The 17,898-nt window shown below is 45.6% G+C and overlaps 3 protein-coding genes across 9 annotated transcripts in view; 2 read left to right on the forward strand and 1 right to left on the reverse strand.

Annotated features, from left to right (window-relative positions):
• The window catches only part of LOC310756497 (tigger transposable element-derived protein 1-like), a 796,241-nt gene that overhangs the window by 457,293 nt on the left and 321,050 nt on the right, over positions 1–17,898 (forward strand). The window lies entirely within an intron of this gene.
• Positions 1–17,898, forward strand: part of LOC310757094 (uncharacterized protein) — a 508,648-nt gene that overhangs the window by 453,119 nt on the left and 37,631 nt on the right. The window lies entirely within an intron of this gene.
• LOC310756558 (uncharacterized protein) lies at positions 1,150–16,964 on the reverse strand. 7 transcript variants are annotated; one of them, XM_083600837.1, is made up of 8 exons: positions 16,499–16,964; positions 14,162–15,130; positions 12,147–12,267; positions 11,117–11,199; positions 10,044–10,170; positions 8,801–8,908; positions 7,615–7,737; positions 1,150–2,648 (listed from the first exon to the last, which is right to left on the reverse strand). In XM_083600837.1, exons 2-8 carry the CDS (start codon positions 14,897–14,899, stop codon positions 1,663–1,665), a joined length of 2,286 nt encoding a protein of 761 aa, XP_083456963.1. In that variant the 5' UTR covers positions 14,900–15,130; positions 16,499–16,964; the 3' UTR covers positions 1,150–1,662. The 7 variants fall into 7 exon arrangements, with proteins under 7 accessions (XP_083456963.1, XP_083456962.1, XP_083456958.1 ...); XM_083600836.1 differs by having other exon boundaries at positions 14,162–15,134; XM_083600832.1 differs by having other exon boundaries at positions 7,540–7,737; positions 14,162–15,134.

Consider the following 17,898-nt stretch of genomic DNA (forward strand, 5'->3'; position numbering starts at 1 on the left):
TTGGGACAAGGGATTCTTAAACCAGCCTGGGAACTGTAGCACTATGAGGGGAACAGGGGCCTCCTAAAAACTCTCGGCGCCTGTTAACAGACTACAGTTCCTGTAATCCTTTGGGTGAAGCTGTGACTGTTTAAAGTGACATGATACAGCTTTAAATGTATGGGGCAGATGTGAAGGGGTACAGTTAGGGTTACCCCAGAAAGCCCTAAAAAACTGTTTGTGAATTCCCCCCCCCAGCCAGGCCTCGGCGTACGCATTTTAAAAACTGCATTTTCCTCTAAGACAAAAAGCATGAGCTAAGCAGTCCTCTCAGTAACAAAAAAGCTGTAACAAACCCATAGCTGAGAACAGAAAAGCTTTTCGCTTCCCAGATCCAAGATAACCTTGTCCTGGTACATTGATTTGCAACATACTTCCGGGAACAGAGCCAGAGAACGAAAAGCGACATTTCTATGTAAGAATCTGTGAAGGGGGAGAGGAAAAAAGGGTTTTGAAAAAAGGATAAAACCTGCTTGTAAAATGTTTTCGGCGCAGCCTGTCTTTTGTGAACTGAATCACACAGGTGCCTCTGCCCCCCCCATGGCAGAATAAAAACGCTCTTTCTCTGGATTAACCCCTTGGTGTCATTTGGCTCCTTTTGTCTCTGCTCAGGTGCAACAATTATTCCTACCCATGGATTAAAAAGGCCACATATGGAACCTCTGTCTCTCATTGTCACTCTTCTGCATTGTTATAACTATTATAATCATTTAATGCAAGCGAGTAACAACCAGAGACGAAGGCCCCGCCTGCAGCATACATGTAAAGCACTCTAATAATAATAATTTATACCCCGCCCAACTGGCTGGGTTTTCCCTGCCGCTCTGGGCGGCTCCCAACAGAATATTAAAAACATGATAAAACATCAAACATTAAAAACTTCCCTAAACAGGGCTGCCTTCAGATGTCTTCTGAAAGTCAGATAGTTGTTTATTTCCTTGACATCTGATGGGAGGGTGTTCCACAGGGCAGGCGCCACTACCGAGAAGGCCCTCTGCCTGGTTTCTTATGCCACTTTAAGCCGTCATGGCTTCCCACACGAGTTTTAATCCTTAATGTTCATAGCACAGAGGCAAGCAAGAGACTCAGCCATGATTAAAGGAGACAGCAGACACCCAGTCAGAATTCCTTTTATTATTGTACTCCTTCAGAGCTTTGCAAACATGGATTCTGAAGAAACAGCCTGCTCACAAAACACCACGCGATGCATGCGCTTTCTTGTACTGCACAGGCCGCAGAGGAAATTTCCACCTGGAGGCTTGGCCTCTCCTTTTATTTACAGTGGTACCTCGGTTTTTGAACGTCTCCGTTGACAAACATTTCAGTTTTTGAACACCGTAAACCCGGAAATAAATGCTTTGGTTTTTGAACACACCTTGGAAGTCAAACATGCCACGCAGCTTCCGTACTGAGGCTTCTGTATTGAGTTTTAGGTTTTCAAACGTTTCGGAACTCGAACGGTCTTCCAGAACGGATAATGTTCAAAAACTGAGGTACCACTGTATTTATTTCTCTGTGGCAATGCAACCTGCTTAAAACCTGCTTTCAGGGACGGGAGCTCGAGCCCCTGCTTCCCTCCTGACTGTGGAAAATGTGTTGCTGTCTACAGAGCAGAAGAGTCTCTCAGCACCCTTCTTGGAGGCCCTGGTGTTTCGCCAGCGCTGCTCTCTGATCGAAACTCTTCCCGCCCTCCGGGTGCGAATAAGGCCTTTGCCCTCTGTGGATTCTCTGGTGCCTGATCAGCTTATCCCTCCGAGAGAAGTTCCTCCCGCACTCGGGGCATTTGAACGGCTTCTCTCCCGTGTGGGTTTTCTGGTGGCACATAAGGTGCACCCTTTGCCTGAAGCACTTTCCACACTGAGGGCATTCATACGGCTTCTCTCCCGTGTGGATCCTCTGATGTCTCAGTAACGGCTCCCGAGAGGTGAACCCTTTCCCACACGCAGGGCACTCGTGCAGTTTCTCTCCCGTGTGAATTTTCTGGTGCTTAGTCAGCGTCTGCCTGTGTCTGAAGAACTTCCCGCACTGCGTACATTGGTATCGCCTCCCCTCTGTCTGAATCCCTTGATCCCGTTTTAATGCTTTTCTGTTCCCGAAGCTTTTCCAATCCTCGGGACATTTGTAGGGATCCGCTTGCGTGCGACTGTTCTGACACCCGATCAAATCGTCCCCACGGCGGACGCTTTTCCTGCCCTCAGAGAGTTCCTGTTGCCTCTCACCTGCAGAGATTCCTGGATCCAAGAAACATTTCAGCTGGACGTTTTCTTCCAGCATGGGACTTTTATAAGCGTTCTCCCTTTTAGGAATCATAAGAAGTCCCGATTTGTAGCGGGATTTTCTGACCTGCTTGGAGAAGAGCTTTCCCCCCTGTGTCTGCAGGGTGCTAACAGCAGGTGGGAGAATTTGCACGACCTCCGTGTATTCATTCTTTTTCTCCATCAGCAGCTGCTTCTCCTGATGGTCTTTGGATTCCCACCGGTCCTCATAAATTTCAGGTGCCCCAGGGAAATCCCATCGGGACGTTTCTGCTAACGTCCTATGTACTTCTCCCAGCAAAGTTTCTCCTAGCTGAGATTTCTCCATCTTGATCCAATGTCTTTTCCCATCACCTAAAGAGAGAAAAAGAGAGGGTTTTTGTCTATGTTCTGGTCACCTCTTGTCAAGAGAATCCTTCTCGCTGCTCTCCCTGCCTGTTGCATACTCTAATTCAGTGGTTCCCAAAACTCTCCTCTCCTCACCCCACGGACCACTTGAAAAAGGCCAGACTTGTCAGACCACTTAATGTCGCCACTGCAGTGTGCTAGATGCTGTACGATTTTTAATTGTATTTCTATTGCTCCTCCTTTTCTTGTGCTTCGCAGTATGACAATTTACGTTGCGTAGAATTCAAATTGCAGCACAACAGAAGAAATTTGCTTCCAACCGAGGAAATAAAAAAGCAATAGAAATAAAATTGAAAATCAATTTGGACATTTAATGCAGACATGCCATGAACCGCTTGAAGCAAACTTGGCCACATTTTTGGAACCCGTTCTAATTCATCACATTGTTGTTAAGCTCATGCCCCCACCCCCGTCTCAAAGATCACCCTCTCCATAAAATAATAAATGTCAGCGTTCCCAGATTCTGCTCTTGGGAAAGATGGATGTTGTCACTTGTGTTGTTGCTGTTATTTTATACCCCGTCCATCTGGCTGGGTTTCCCCAGCCACTCTGGGTGGCTCCCAATTAAATATTAAAAATACGATAAATACACCAAACATTAAAAACTTCCCTAAACAGTTAAATTAGTTAAGCCAGTCAAGGCAAATGGGTTTATTTCCCCCTCATTTTGCAAAATAAGCTATTTTGTATTTTACATGTTTTCTCTGTTCAAGCGGAAAGGGGACAACACAGAGACTCAAAACCTGGGAATTATGGGTTGCATCCAACATTAGCCATACTCATAGTAGACCCATTTAAAATAATGAATGTGCCCATTAATTCCAATAGGTGTACTCTGAGCAGAACTTATTTTCTGAGCATCCAAGAGATTCCAGTAACCTCCCAAAAATGTGTTCCTGAGGTGTCACAGCAACAGCTGCATTCCTGTATGTTCAGGATCCCGGCCTATTTCCCTCTCCCAAGCTGACACTTGGCAGGGGAATTTTGTGTGGAATAGGACTCTTGCAGAATATGCTAGGGGTCAGCAATAAATGGACCCACCTCAGATATACTCTCAAACAGACACAGCTCCTGATCAGGGGATTTCAGCCCTGTCACTGCCCTACATGGAGGTTCTAACATAGTCGTTCCCAAACATCCGTTCCTCATGGACTTGAAAATTGCAGATGGAATTGGCTTAATGTTGTTTCTGCCTCTCATAGCAATTGGAATGTGCGGTGTTAGTTGCTGTAGGGCAGAGGTGCCCAAACTTTTTTCAAAGAGAGCCAGATTTGATGAAGTGAACATGCATGAGGGCCAACCAAAGTTGCTGAGATTTTTTTAGGATTTACCCCAGCACATATACTGCCACGGGGGCCGGATTAAATCAACCGGCAGCCCCCGAAATGGTCTTTGGACATGCCTGCAGTGTAAGGTTTTTAGATGTGCTTCTATTGCTCCTTTTATTACTTACACATTTTATTTCATCGCACAAGTTAATTCACATTCCACAGAATTCAAATGGGAACACTGTAAGATACAACATAAGAAATAAAAGTCTGAATAAAAATACAGCTGAAAATATTAACCCCTTGGAGAAAACCTATAAGGCCAAAGGCTTATTTTTTCTGTTTCTCACAAAAAGTCTGCCTATGCTCTCTCAGATAATCAATTCTTGTTCATGTCACAGAATGATAGAATCATAAAGTTGGAAGGGACTCCGAGGGTCCTCTAAGGGCAATGCGGGAATCTCAACTAAAGCATCCATCCAACCTCTGCTTAAAAACCTCCCATGAAAGAGTCTATGGATTCTTTGATGGAGGAGCTCTGAGCGTCTGGACCCAAAGTTCTCCCCCTCTTGGGACCTGCTACGCTTCTCTGTTTGTGAGTTCTCCAATGTCTGATCAGCTCAGATTTCCGGGAAACTATTCTCCCCCACTGAAGTCATTTGTGATGTTTCCCTCCCATGTGGATTCTCAAATGTCTCCTCAGATGTTCCTTCCGTACAAAGCTTTTCCCACACTCGAGGCAATTGTGAGGTTTCTCTCCTGTATGAGTCTTCCGGTGCCTTGACAAATCCGATCGCCAAAAGAATTTTCTCCCACACTCCTGACAAACGCAAGGTTTCCTCACTGTGTGGCACTGCTGATGTTTAAGGAACTTAGTTCTCTCATGGAAGATTTCCCCGCATCTGGGACACTTGTAAAATATTTCACTGGTACGTTGCCTTCTCTGATCGCCTAGATGCTGCCGGATGATTCCCACCGGCATATGACAGTCAGATGAATCTTCCCGAGCTTGTTTCATAACAAGTCCTGGTTTGTGCCGGGAGCTTTTATCACACTTGGAGAGCAAAGGCCTTTCTTCCCTGGTGCACACTGTGTGTTTTTCACTCCAAGACTCCTCAAGACCTTCTGAGAGGCTACCGGATTCATTCTGAGCTGTCAGTGGCTTCTTCTCCTGTCCACTGTTGAACTCAGATCTTTTCTCCTGGACCTTGGCTGGCACTGACACATTTCTTGGGTCTATCAGTGGAAGAGACCTAGGTGATTCCTCCAGTTCATTTCCTCCATACTGAGAGCAAACCATCTTGATCCAGTTTCTCTTGCTGTCACCTGAAGAGACAAGAGAGAGGAATTTTGCTGGCCTTCCTTCCATCATTGTACGGCATAACAGGCTCCGTTAAACATCTCTTCTCCCACAACCCCTTGGATCTAGAATGTAAGAATAACCTGCTAGATCCAGTCCAGTACCCTGTTCTCACAGTGGCCAACCAGCGAGGGAACCACCAGAAGGCCCTCAGCGCTGGACCTCAGTGTCCGGCCAGAATGATGGGGGTGGAGATGCTCCTTCAGCTATACTGGACCAAGATTAAGAGTCTCACGCTCTACCAACTGAGCTATCCCTGTCAGCAGCCTTAGGGGAGCCCTGAGATCTGAAGAAGCACAAGACAAACCTTTAGAAGAAACGTAAAAGGGGAAAGGGGAACAGCTCAACGAGGACTGCCCCAGTGTACACACCACACATTTAATTTTTTTAAATATATATATTTATAAATTTTCACAAATAAAATACAATTAATCAAACATTTTCCAGCATACATTCACTTTAAAAGTTGACTTCCCTCTGACCCCTCCATGTCTTTCTCATTATTATCTTTCGATGCTGCACATTGCAACTAAACTATATCTTTTTTCCTCAGCTTTATTCTCAAAATAACTTTTACTACTGAACTTACTTCACACCTGCTAGTGTGCTGGCATATTTACAACATTTAAAAAATAATCTGCAAACATTTTCCATTCCTCCTTGAAAACTGTTCCACTGTGTTCTTTGATTTTAACAGTTCAACTTGCTAATTCTGCACATTCCATCAAATTCAACTGCCACCCCCCTTTCATGGGTACTGCCTCCTCATGCCATTTTTGGGCACCATCGACACACCTGAAGCAGGTACAGTGGTACCTCAGGTTACAGACACTTCAGGTTACAGACTCTGCTAACCCAGAAATATTACCTCAGGTTAAGAACTTTGCTTCAGGATGAGAACAGAAATTGTGCTCCGACGGTGCAGCAGCAGCGGGAGGCCCCATTAGCTAAAGTGGTACCTCAGGTTAAGAACAGTTGCAGGTTAAGAACGGACCTCCAGAACGAATTAAGTTCTTAACCTGAGGTACCACTGTATTTTGGCTACGTGACCTGGTGCGAAGACCAGAGAGGGAATGGTTGCTTAAAACTTGTTCAGAGAAACTTAAAAGGCGAGTAAGGAGTCTATAAAACAGCACGGAGAAAGGGGACACAGGAAAGTTTTCCTCCGTCTCTCAGAACACCAGAACTCGTGGACACCCAAGGAAGCTGAATGCTGGGAGATTCGGGACAGATTTAAGGAAGTCGTTCTTCACGCAGTTAAACTACGGAACTCCCTCCCACAAGAGGCGACCCCCAAGAGAAGTTCCTCCCGCACTTGGGCCACCACTTGGACGGCTTTAAACTATGTTCAGACAAATTCATAGTAGATTAAGCTTTGAACGGCTGCCTGCCACAATGGCTGTGCTTTGCCTCCACAGTTGCTGGAAAACATGGGAGGGGAGATGACTCTTGTTCTCAAATCCTGCCTTCAGGTTTCCCACTAGGGCATCTGGTTGGCCACTGTGATAACAGGATACTGGACTAGATGGGCCACTGGCCTGATCCAGACAGCTCTTCCTTTGCAGTTTCTGCAGGCCCACTAGAAACACGTTCACCCATAACTCCGGCTAGAATTAGCTCCGCTGGTGCCCTTCATGGGCTCTCTGCTGGCTCAAGGGCCTCCCCGCACTCAGGGCGCACTGTCAAGCGCTCTGACATTTGAGAGTCCTCTGATGTCGGAGCAACTGATCCTTCCGAGCGAAGCTGCTTTTGCAACGGGGGCACCTGTGCGGTCTCTCTCCGGTGTGGATTCTCCGATGTCTTGTCAGGTTTATCCCCTGAGGAAAGCAGCTCCCACACTCGAGGCATTTGTGAGGCTTCTCTCCGGTATGAGTTCGCAGGTGGTGCTTCAGATGCGACCCCCGAGAGAACTTCCTCCCGCACTCGGGGCAGCTGAGGGATTTTCCCCTTCCTCGGCTGCTCTGTTGTCCAAGAAGGTCCTTTCTCGGATGAGAGCGTTGCCTGCTCTCTGAGCGTTGGTATAATTTGCCCCCCGCATGCCTTTGCTGACGGTCTGGATTCTGCAGGGAGCGATCCACCGTCGCGGGACGTTCGGAACAGTCCTCTCCAGCACATTTCGCAACATGTCTTGATTCAGAACGGGTCAGTCTACCATACTTTGAGAACGAGAGCGTCTCCTCCCTTGTATCTACAGAGCAATTTCCTCTACCTACAAGACCTTCTGAGAACTTGGATTCAGTCTCAGTTTCTAGAGCCTTCTTCCCCTGCTCCCTGTCGCACTCACATCTTTTCTCACACAGCTCAGCTGCCATTGGTCCATTCCCTTGGCCCATATCTGGTTGTGGCTCAGGCTCATTTTCTCCATACTGCGAATTCTCCACCTTGAGCTCACTCCGCTTCCCATCACCTACAGAGACAAAAAGAGGACATTTGGGACTTTTTTTCCCAGATTTCTCAGACCTCATTGCTTCTGCCTCATATCACCCTCAGAAATTTATATCCTGCCAGGTTATTCCACACCAAATCACCTGATTTTAATACTCGACCGTGCTCTCACGTCTCAGATTTTGTTCAATTTTTGTGTGTGTACATACCTATGAGACACCCTCAAATTAATTTTTTCAGATTTTTTGGTCCAAAATTGGGCTCAGGAGATTTTTTTTATTATTTCAATTTTCGTGCGACTTAGGCTAATGCAATTTCTGTGTCAGTTTAGAAAAAACCTGTTCTGCTTATTTTTCAACCAATTGGGCTTATTTTGGTATCAAAATAAAGCTAATTTTTGTCTCTTTCAAAATAAGGTATAAAAGTGGTATTAAGTGCCAAAAATTCGGAACAAAATCTGAGACGTGAGAGCACATAGCACCAGGTGATTTGGTGTGCAATGATCCTGCCCTGTTTCCCAAACCCACAAATGATAAAGCAATGAAAGCACCTGAAAACATATTTAAAACAATTCCAACACAGAAATAAGACTGGGAAATGATCTCAGCTTAAAAGGTTTGTGGGAAGAAAAAGGTACCAAAAATACCACAGAGACCGTGCCTGTCTAAGGGCCCACTAAATATTTTCTAGGCATTCCCTTTACCCTGTGGGGCATTTTTTGGGGGGAGGGTGGGCGTGAGCGAGAGGACAGAGAAAAGGGAGGTTCTGTTGCAAAAGTGCAAGACCTTGTAAGCTTCTTTGGACACAATGCACCGTAGTTAAACTAGATTTAAATCTTAAGTGGAAAGGAGCTCATGGACATTTCCAGAAGATTTCTGGACTTTCAGGAAAATAGAGAATGCACAAGGAGTCAGTTCTGTTCTGCATAATTTTTTTGGTTCATCCACTAGTCATCAGGAATGCTGATGAACCTGTGTACAATGACCGTTGGGGAGAGGGAAAAAAGAAAGAAAAAAGAGTGGCCTTCAGCTCTGCATGGCAACCCCAGTGTCCTTCTCCAAAGGCAAACACTGCCAACCCCTTACCCATAGCTTGGTCTGAGGGTTGTTCACATTGCACCGAGAACTGGTGGAACATCTCGTCCTCCTTTTTGGGGTGGGAGGGGAAATCAGGTTTGGGTGCCAAAAATCCCTCTTGAGTGGAAAAGAGAAACAGAGAGAGAATGATGTCTAGCTCAGTTCAAAACCCAATAAACATGCTTTTCAAAGCTCCTGCAGCCAATCAGAAGCTGTGCCTTGGTTTTCAAACGGTTTTGGGAGTCGAACTGACTCCTGGAACGGATTAAGTTCAGGAATCAAGGTACCACTGTATATATAAAAAGCTCACACCAACTTTATATTACAGAAGAATATGTGTTATATGCTTTTAATCAAATAATAATAGTGGGGAAATGCTCTTTTTTGGAAAGCCATGCATCAGACAAAAGCTTCAACTTTTGCTATGTGCTATCAATTCTATCCATTTTAAGATGAACAAAGCCACGTTTTGGTTTCCGAACGTTTTAGAAGTCAAACGGACTTCCAGAACGGATTCCGTTCGACTTCCAAGGTACGACTATACAATACAGTGGTACCTCAGGTTAAGTACTTAATTCGTTCCGGAGGTCCGTTCTTAACCTGAAACTGTTCTTAATCTGAAGCACCACTTTAGCTAATGGGGCCTCCTGTAGCCGCACCGCCGGAGCACGATTTCTGTTCGCATCCTGAAGCAAAGTTCTTAACCAGAAGTACTATTTCTGGGTTAGCAGAGTCTGTAACCTGAAGCGTATATAACCCAAGGTACCATTGTAAAAGGAGCCAACTAATCTAGAAAAGAAAGAAACTAAAGAAAGAAGGAAAAGAAACAGAAACTACAAGATCCTCCCTCATCAATATAGCTTAACAGAGAAAGGTGTGCCCTCTCAGCTGTCATACCTCTTATTCTCAAAGCTGGTGATATCTCCCCTTGCCCATCTCTCACACGGGGTCCTCAAACTGTCATTCCCCTTCATGTGTGTACAGTTTTTATCAAAGTACAACGAGAGAGAGTAATTATATAAGAATAATAAAAAACTATCCAGGGAGATAATAGTTAAGAGAGAGAAAATGGAAAGAAATGGATTAAAGGAACTCCATCTGTCCGTTATGTATACAATATTTATTCAAAGGAGTCAAATACTCAATCTAGTTATTCAATTATTCCGCCCCCCTCCTATAGATTCCAAAGAGGGCAATCGGTTATGCCGGCATCCACAGCAGCTCCTGGGGCCTGAGAATGACAAAGCCTTACCCAAGGATTCGGTGCTCCCATCTTCCTCCTGCAAGACTTGCCAGAACATCGTCTGTTGGCCTGGCTGGATCAGAGTCGGCTCCACTAGGTGCAAGGAGACACCTGCCTCCTTGAGGTTTACCAGCCCCTGGAAAAACGTGAAAGGAATCACCAACTGATTTCCCCAGTCAGGTCCCGTTGCACAATAAATAGCATTCAGAGCCATTGATTGCACATGGAATAACTTCCATGAGCACAACGAAACTTCACCTCCTTCTCCTCCAAATCGGCTCCAGAGACCTGGAGGAAGTTGGGGGAGGCATGCAGGGGGAGAACATCTCGTTGCGCTCATGAAAGTTGATCCCTGCACGCAGTTAACTTAGTTGGATTCCACCATCTTTGATCCACTTGTAAAGCATAAGGGAGGGGGGAAACCACTTTTTTTGCACTCTTTACAGTGCTATTCAAGCCCCACTGCCCAACATGCAGGTAAAAGTGGGCAGGGTTGCAGCCTTACAGGCCAATCTACTACAGTGCAACCTCGGAAGCCAAATGCCTTTGAACTAGAAAGTTTCGGCTCCTGAATGATCGAAACCCGAACGTCTGGTGTGGCTCCCAATTGGCTGCAGGACGCTCCTGCAGCCAACCAGAAGCCGCACCTTGGTTTCCAAACTGTTCCGGGAGTCAAATGGACTCCCAGAAGGTATTAAATTCGAAAACCAAGGTACGACTGTATAAACAATGAGGACTAGGAACTCAAATAACTCCAGTGTACATGTGCACTAGAAAAATGATTTCGCTTTTTGGCCAACTTGTTTTTAACTTTTGACCTTCATCCAAGACTTTAATGTACATTTTACATTTTATGTGAACCATTTACAGGTTTTTAAAAATGATTTGTCAGTACCCAAAGTCTGTTAAATAAAGGCTCCTTCCCTCTAAATGAGAGGGGGGGGGGAGAGAACCAGCAGTTTACCAGGACAGGTATTAGAAAACCAGGAAAGAGGAATCATTGCAGCATCCACTGTTAGCCTGGCTCCTCTATAGTCTTAACACACCACACAGAAAAGCTGACCCACCCAGATTTCTCGTACCTCATTCAGACCTGAGTCAGCCATCCTCTGTCCTTCCGCAGGAGACAAGGAACTAGAGTGACCTGAGCACTTGATTCCGCCGCCTGCAAAGGGTGAGGGGAAATTTAGAAATGGGGAGGAAGTTAATCCCATCACCTTTAGGGTGTCTGGGTACAGCAGAGTAAGTTTCCTGTTAAGAGTTGCATAAAGGAGAGAAGGGGCAGGTTTTCATGCAGTGACGGGGAAAGAGACCCAAGTCACCAATTCCCCTTTTGGTACAGCTGCTAAAAAATTGCACAGACAGCGTCTTGTTTTTGCTCAGCTTTTTCCTGAAGCAAGATTTCTGCTGTTAAGAGATTAATAATAATAATAAGCCAGATTTAGTATTATTATTTATGGATGGCTCCCTATGAAGGATCTTGAAGCCATTTCACAATACTGCACTATATATAGATATATATAGAGATATACTGTGCTTGGGCTATCGCTCTCTCATGCACACGTATTTATAAAGTTGAAAAGATTGCTGCCTATGAACAATTGCATATCCAAAAACAATTAAAAACCCTTCCATATATAAAAGTGGATTTCAAATCAAACACAGGCACAGACTGGGATGATAATGATGATGATGACAATGATAACAACAACAATAATAATAATAATGATAATAATAACTTTATTTTTTATACCTGGCCCATCTGGCTGGGTTGCCCCAGCCACCCCTGGGTGGCTTCCAACACATAAAAAACATAATAAAACATCAAACGTTAAAAATTTCCGATTGCAAGTATTCAGCAAGAAATTGAAAGGGGGAAAAAGAGAGGAAAGAATCAGGTTTCTAAACCCCTCGCATGTGGGAGGGATTTATTCATTTCTATGAAATAAAAGCTTGACTTAGAAGACCTGGGCAGCCATTCTGATTCCCCAAAACAAAAGATGAACACACCATAGTTCCTTCCTTCTACAAGACTAAGGCAGCCCAAATTTCATCCTTCTCATAATCCATGAAACTAGAACAACATGAAACACTAATTCGGTGACTTCTTACCCAGCAACCTGATCTCCCCATCGCTCTCCTGCTTCCCTTCGTAGCAGACCTGTCCCTTGGCGGCATCTGAGGGCTCCTCAACTGCATCCAGAGAACCCAAACACACCTCTTGCAGCGGCCCCTGAAACAGGCAGAGAAAACCCCTCTCAGAACAGAGGCACAGGAATGATAAGGGCTCTGCACTCCTAAACCCCCTTCCCCTTCGGGTATTAATTCAAGGAACTATTCGGGCCAAATAAAGCTTACCTATCAAAAGTCCTGTGGGATCAGACCAAAGTCCTGTCTAGTCCAGCATTCTGTTCCCACAGTGGCCAACCAGATGCCTATAGGAATCGGGCAAGCAGGATCCAAGAGCAAAATTTGTCCTGGTGGCTGCCAATTCAAGGTCAGACCAGAATTCTGCTTGAAATTTGGATTTCTTAGCAGTAATTGGTGTTTTATGATTTCACCTGAGTGACATCTGGTGGGAGGGCGTTCCACAGGGCGGGTGCCACTACCGAGAAGGCCCTCTGCCTGGTTCCCTGTAACATGGCTTCTCGCAGAAAGGCCCTCGGCGCTGGACCTCAGTGTCCAGGCTGAACGATAGGGGTGGAGACGCTCCTTCAGGTATACTGGACCGAGGCCTCAGGGTCCCTTCCAACTCTACAATTCTATGATACTACAATTCTGTGCTGCTACGGTTTAAGGAATAACGCAATGAAAGTTATTCTATTCTACTGAAAAAACTTATTACAATTTGTAAGAAATTAATCCACCTTTTCATTTAGTTTGACATTCATTTCAACCATCCCCTGTGCCAGTAGCAATAATACCAGTCATAAAATGTCAACAAAAATAAAAATGTCAACTGACTATTTAAACACAATGCTTTTTGGTGTTTAACAGGAATATTTTATAATGGTAATGGAGCAGTTGTGAACATTTCATATGGCTGCATGTATGAAACTTCTTGCCAACTGAAGAACCATACAAGCATCTTACAAAAAGCATTCAGAGATGCCCCGATAATGTTCAACGGATTGTATCAAGCTAAGAATGTTCTCAGCTTTGGCTATGTTGTGGGAAAACATCCAATGTATACATCTAAGATGTATGTGCAGAAAAATAATGCATCAAAAAGCTATTGGGGATGGAGGGAATTTGTGAAAATAAGCCAAGAGGCCTTTTGAATTATGAGGCCTTCTTCCACCTGCCTTGCCCCACCCTCCAGTCTCCGCTTTTCAATTTGTATTGTATTCTTTTATGCACTGTGACTTGCCGAAGTAGTTTTTATTGATGATAGTTTAGAAAATATTTATTATACTTGCTAATATTATTATTAATAATAATTTATTATTTATACCCCGCCCATCTGGCTGGGTTCCCCCAGCCACTGTTAAGAGTGGATTTCTGTTTAATTTTTATATGCTGATATTTTATACTATTCTATACTGTTCTAATGGATTGTTGAATATTACTTTATTTGATATAAGTTGCTTATTTTAAAGTTTTGTTTTATTATCACATTTTTGTATTGGATTAGATGCTTATAAGGGGTATATTCTTTGTTTCTTCAGCTTATAAACCGCCTTGGGTATTTTGAAAGACGGTATACAAATTAAAAGTGAAATGAAATGAAGAAAAGATAGAAGGAATTTGTTGACGAGGCCTGTATGACCCCACTGAAGCCATAAAGGTCTCTTTCCTGTGTCTGGTAAAAAGTGTTGCCGGGGAAACCAAAAGCTTCTATTTTTACGGCTGCATATGACCTAGAGATGCATGCCTTTTGCTGAGATACATAACTTGGTAACTTCTAAAAGTTAACCTGATGCTTTGGAATTCTTAATTCCCTCAGTGCTAATAACCAATAAAGGCTATTGATTAGCTCAAAAACCTTAATGTGGTTAACTGAAGAAAATTTACCGCAGCTCCCTGCTAAAAATCCCACCCATTGCTAACTGAACAACTGCAGATAACACCAATAATCCAGGCCACCGCCTGTTGCTTGAGAGGGACTCCAGGGATGAAAACCTCACCTGCCATTTGTCTGTTTTGCCCACCTGCTGGCTGGCCATCAGGAACTCCTCCACCAGGGCCACCGCCTGTGAACACGACTCTGGTCCTCCTGCTCGGATCCAGCTCTGCAGCTCTGGCGGGAGGCTGGCCAGGAACTGCTCCAGGACCAGCAGCTCCAGGATCTGCTCCTTGCTGCGTCTCTCCGGCTTCAGCCACCGGTGGCAGAGATCCTGCAGCTGCAGGTGGATCCTCCGGGGGTCTTCCACCTGCTGGCAGCAGAACTGCCGGAAGTGTTGGCGCTCGGCCTCCATCCTCAGGGTGACCCCTCGCAAGATGGCCGCCTTCACCTTCCCATAATCCTCTCTGTCTCCAGCTTCCAGGCTCTGGAAGGCCTCATCTGCTTCCCCGCTCAGCGCAGGCAGGAGCCGGGCCGCCCACTCTTCTCTGCGCCAGCGGCAGGCTTTAGCCACTTGCTCAAAGGAGGCCAGGAAGGCCTTGGCATCTTCCCAGGGGGCAGACTCAGGCGTCTCTGGGGGGCTTCCCCCTTCTGGGTGAAGGGGCTGCAGGGTCTTCAGGAACTGCTGCCACTGGGCTTCCCATCGCTCTTGCCTCCCCTTGCCAGGTCCCTCTTTGCCATTTTCAGATGCTCCATATCCTGGTCGCTCAATCGTAATTCCAGGCAGGAGCGCCCTGCTTGCTTTTCCTGCTGGGTCTGTTCTGAGTTCCAGTTCTGGACCTGTAGATTTTTGCTTCTTCATCGCTTCCAAAGTTCACTGGGCCAATCTAGAAGCCGGTTGATTGACAGGAAACTATCTTTGCTCTCAATCCCTGAAAGTCTGGCCAGAAACACGAAAGAAGGAACAGCTAATTTATTGGTTGATCTTTTAGTCCTTTAAAGGATTGGATTGTGGTCGATGGGGTTCAACTGTCATATATACCACTGCCCCTGACCATTCCCTGGCCGTGATGCTCAGTAGTTAGGCGATAGTCTTCCTGAGTGAGAAACAATGGATTTAGTTTATTAACAAACGACATTCCCAACGACAAAAGGAATATATTTTTGTATATAACCACAGCTGCAAAAATACTTATGGCAAAATATTGGAAAACAGAAAAAGTACCACAAATGACAGAATGGCAAGTTAAGATTTGTTGTTATTATTTCTTATTGGTAGAAGGCAATGTTAATTCACGCTTCTTCATTTTGCTGTCTGTATAATTTTCTTAAGTCAATAAAATAAAAATAAAATAAAAGTGGGGAGGGAGAGAGTAGATGCAGGGAGAACTGATGACCAAAGAACATACTCTTAAAACCCCAGAAAAAGGACCCAACGTGTGCACGTCTCTATGTGAATTAAAGAAGAGAGAGGCCAATGATCTCCCAAGTTCAGCATCTTTAAGTATTTCATTAATTCATTAATTTCCTTGATTTTATTATTATCTTTATTGAATTTATTGAGTTTATATACTGCCTTTCATCAAACAATCTCAGGGTGGTACACAAGATAAAAACACGAGGTTAAATCACAAATAAATACTTAAAACAGAAACAACAAAACCATAACACATGCACAAACACATTTAAAAGGCTGTAGAGTATTAATCAGCCAAAGGCCTGGTTGAAAATAAATGTTTTTGCCTGGCGCCTAAAGATATACAAGGCAGGTGCCTGGCGAGCCTCCCTGAGGAGAGCATTCCACAAATGGGGAGCCACCACAGAAAAGGCCCTGTTCTCAAGTTGCCATCCTCTGGACCTCACATGGAAGAGGCACACATTTATAGCCCACTTTCATTTCCAAGGAGCTCAGGTTGGCTGACATGGCTCTCCACTTCCTCATTCAGTCCCCACAACAGCCTTGCGAGGTGGGTTAGGCGGAGAGGCAGCAACTAGCAGGAGGCCACCCAGCGAAAGCTTTGCAGCCAAGTGGGGACATGAACCCTGTCCTCCCATATAAGGTAAAGTAGGATATGAATAAACAATGTTCCGTATGCTTAAGCCCCCAGGGTTTGAAGCCTGGCATCTCCAGGTGAGGCTGGGGCTGCCGGCCAGTGCAGACAGTCTTGGGCTGCATGAACCACTGGTCTGGCTTGGTATAAGCTTCCTATGTTAGTAGGATATAAATAAACAACATTTTGCATGCAGGTACGATCCAGGTGAGGCTGGGACCGTCCGTCCCCCCGCTTGAAACCCTGGCGAGCGGCTGCCGCTGCCAGCCTGTGCAAGACAGTATTGGGCTGCAGGCAGGCGCTAATGCAGGCGGCTCCTCCGGCTCCCGACGGGACTTCGCTCTCGCAGGGCTGCAGGGCTTCGAGAGAAGCTGCCACAGCGACAAAGCCGGAACGATCCCGGTTCCTACCGCGATCGGTGGCGATCCCGGTTCCTACCGGCGCTGCTCCCCCCTCGCTCCGTTTCGGCGCCCGGCTGGAAGCGGGGCGTCGGAGACTGCAGGCGGTCCCTGCAACGGCCCCGATCTCTCGCTTTAACGCTGCAGCCGCCGCCTCCCCCTCCTCCTCTTGCTCGATGGTTTAATGGCGGAGTGGCAAGAGGCAAAACCCGGAGGATTCACACGATCGCCCCCTTCTGAACTCCGGGATGCGTGCAACTCTCCCACGCCAGCTCCGCCCCGAAGCACGCGAGGGAGAGGACGAGGAGCGCGCCTTAAGAGGGACGGAGAGGAGGCAAGGCTGGGATCCGCGGCTGCAGCATCGTCCTCCGCAGGGATCGGGGTCCCCTCGCCCGCCAACCTCCCGGACGGAGCCTCTTTTTGCAGCCATTCGGAGGGAGCCGAGCAGCCGAGAGAGTCGCAGCACCTCCTCGCCGCTTCAGGGTATGGCCTGGGGTGCTCCGTCGAGCTCTATGGGAAACGTCTAGTTGGAGGGGGTTCCAAGGGTCATCCAGTCTAACCTCACGCAATGCTGGAATCTCAACGAAAGCAAGGCCAGCCAACCTCCCGAGGGAGCCCGTTCCACTACCGAACAGCTCTGTATTTTATTTGTTTTATGATTTTCAGTTATATACATTTCAGTAGTTTTACAATTATTCTGACATTTCAAAACTCCCTTCCTCCTCTTTCTGCGGTTCCTTGGATTTATTTTTTTACATCTCCTGCATGTTCTAAATCAATTTAACTCATTCCTTTATCCAGCTACTTTAAATACAGGTAAAAGGTAAAGGTACTTTAAATAAAATAAAAAAAAAATTTCCTTCCAGTAGCACCTTAAAGACCAACTAAGTTAGTTCTTGGTATGAGCTTTCGTGTGCATGCACACACTATCTGAAGAAGTGTGCATGCACACGAAAGCTCATACCAAGAACTAACTTAGTTGGTCTTTAAGGTGCTACTGGAAGGAAAAAAAATTTTTTGTTTTGACTATGGCAGACCAACACGGCTACCTATCTGTAACTGGTACTTTAAATATATACTCCTATGAAACTGCAGGTTATTACAATAATCCTGCCCATTTCCTTATCTGTTTACAGTTTATTTGTAGATATTCAATTTCCATTCTTTTATAAAAAGTTTGTTATCATGATTACTTTTCCCCCGCCATTTCTGCACATTCCACCAGTTTTTGTACCCATACTTATAGATGACCGTACAGTTCTATGATTCTGTGACCTGCCCACTTCACCCTAAGGTCCACAACTTTGGGGCTGCTACAAAAAATACCCATTCCCCGGTCAGCTCCTCCTGCCAGGGAGAAGGTGGAGGAACTACCAAGAGGGCATTCTCTGCCAATCTCAGCACCTGAGGGC

Source organism: Podarcis filfolensis (assembly GCF_964270895.1).
Source record: "Podarcis filfolensis genome assembly, chromosome: 2".
NCBI classification, from domain to species: domain Eukaryota; kingdom Metazoa; phylum Chordata; class Lepidosauria; order Squamata; family Lacertidae; genus Podarcis; species Podarcis filfolensis.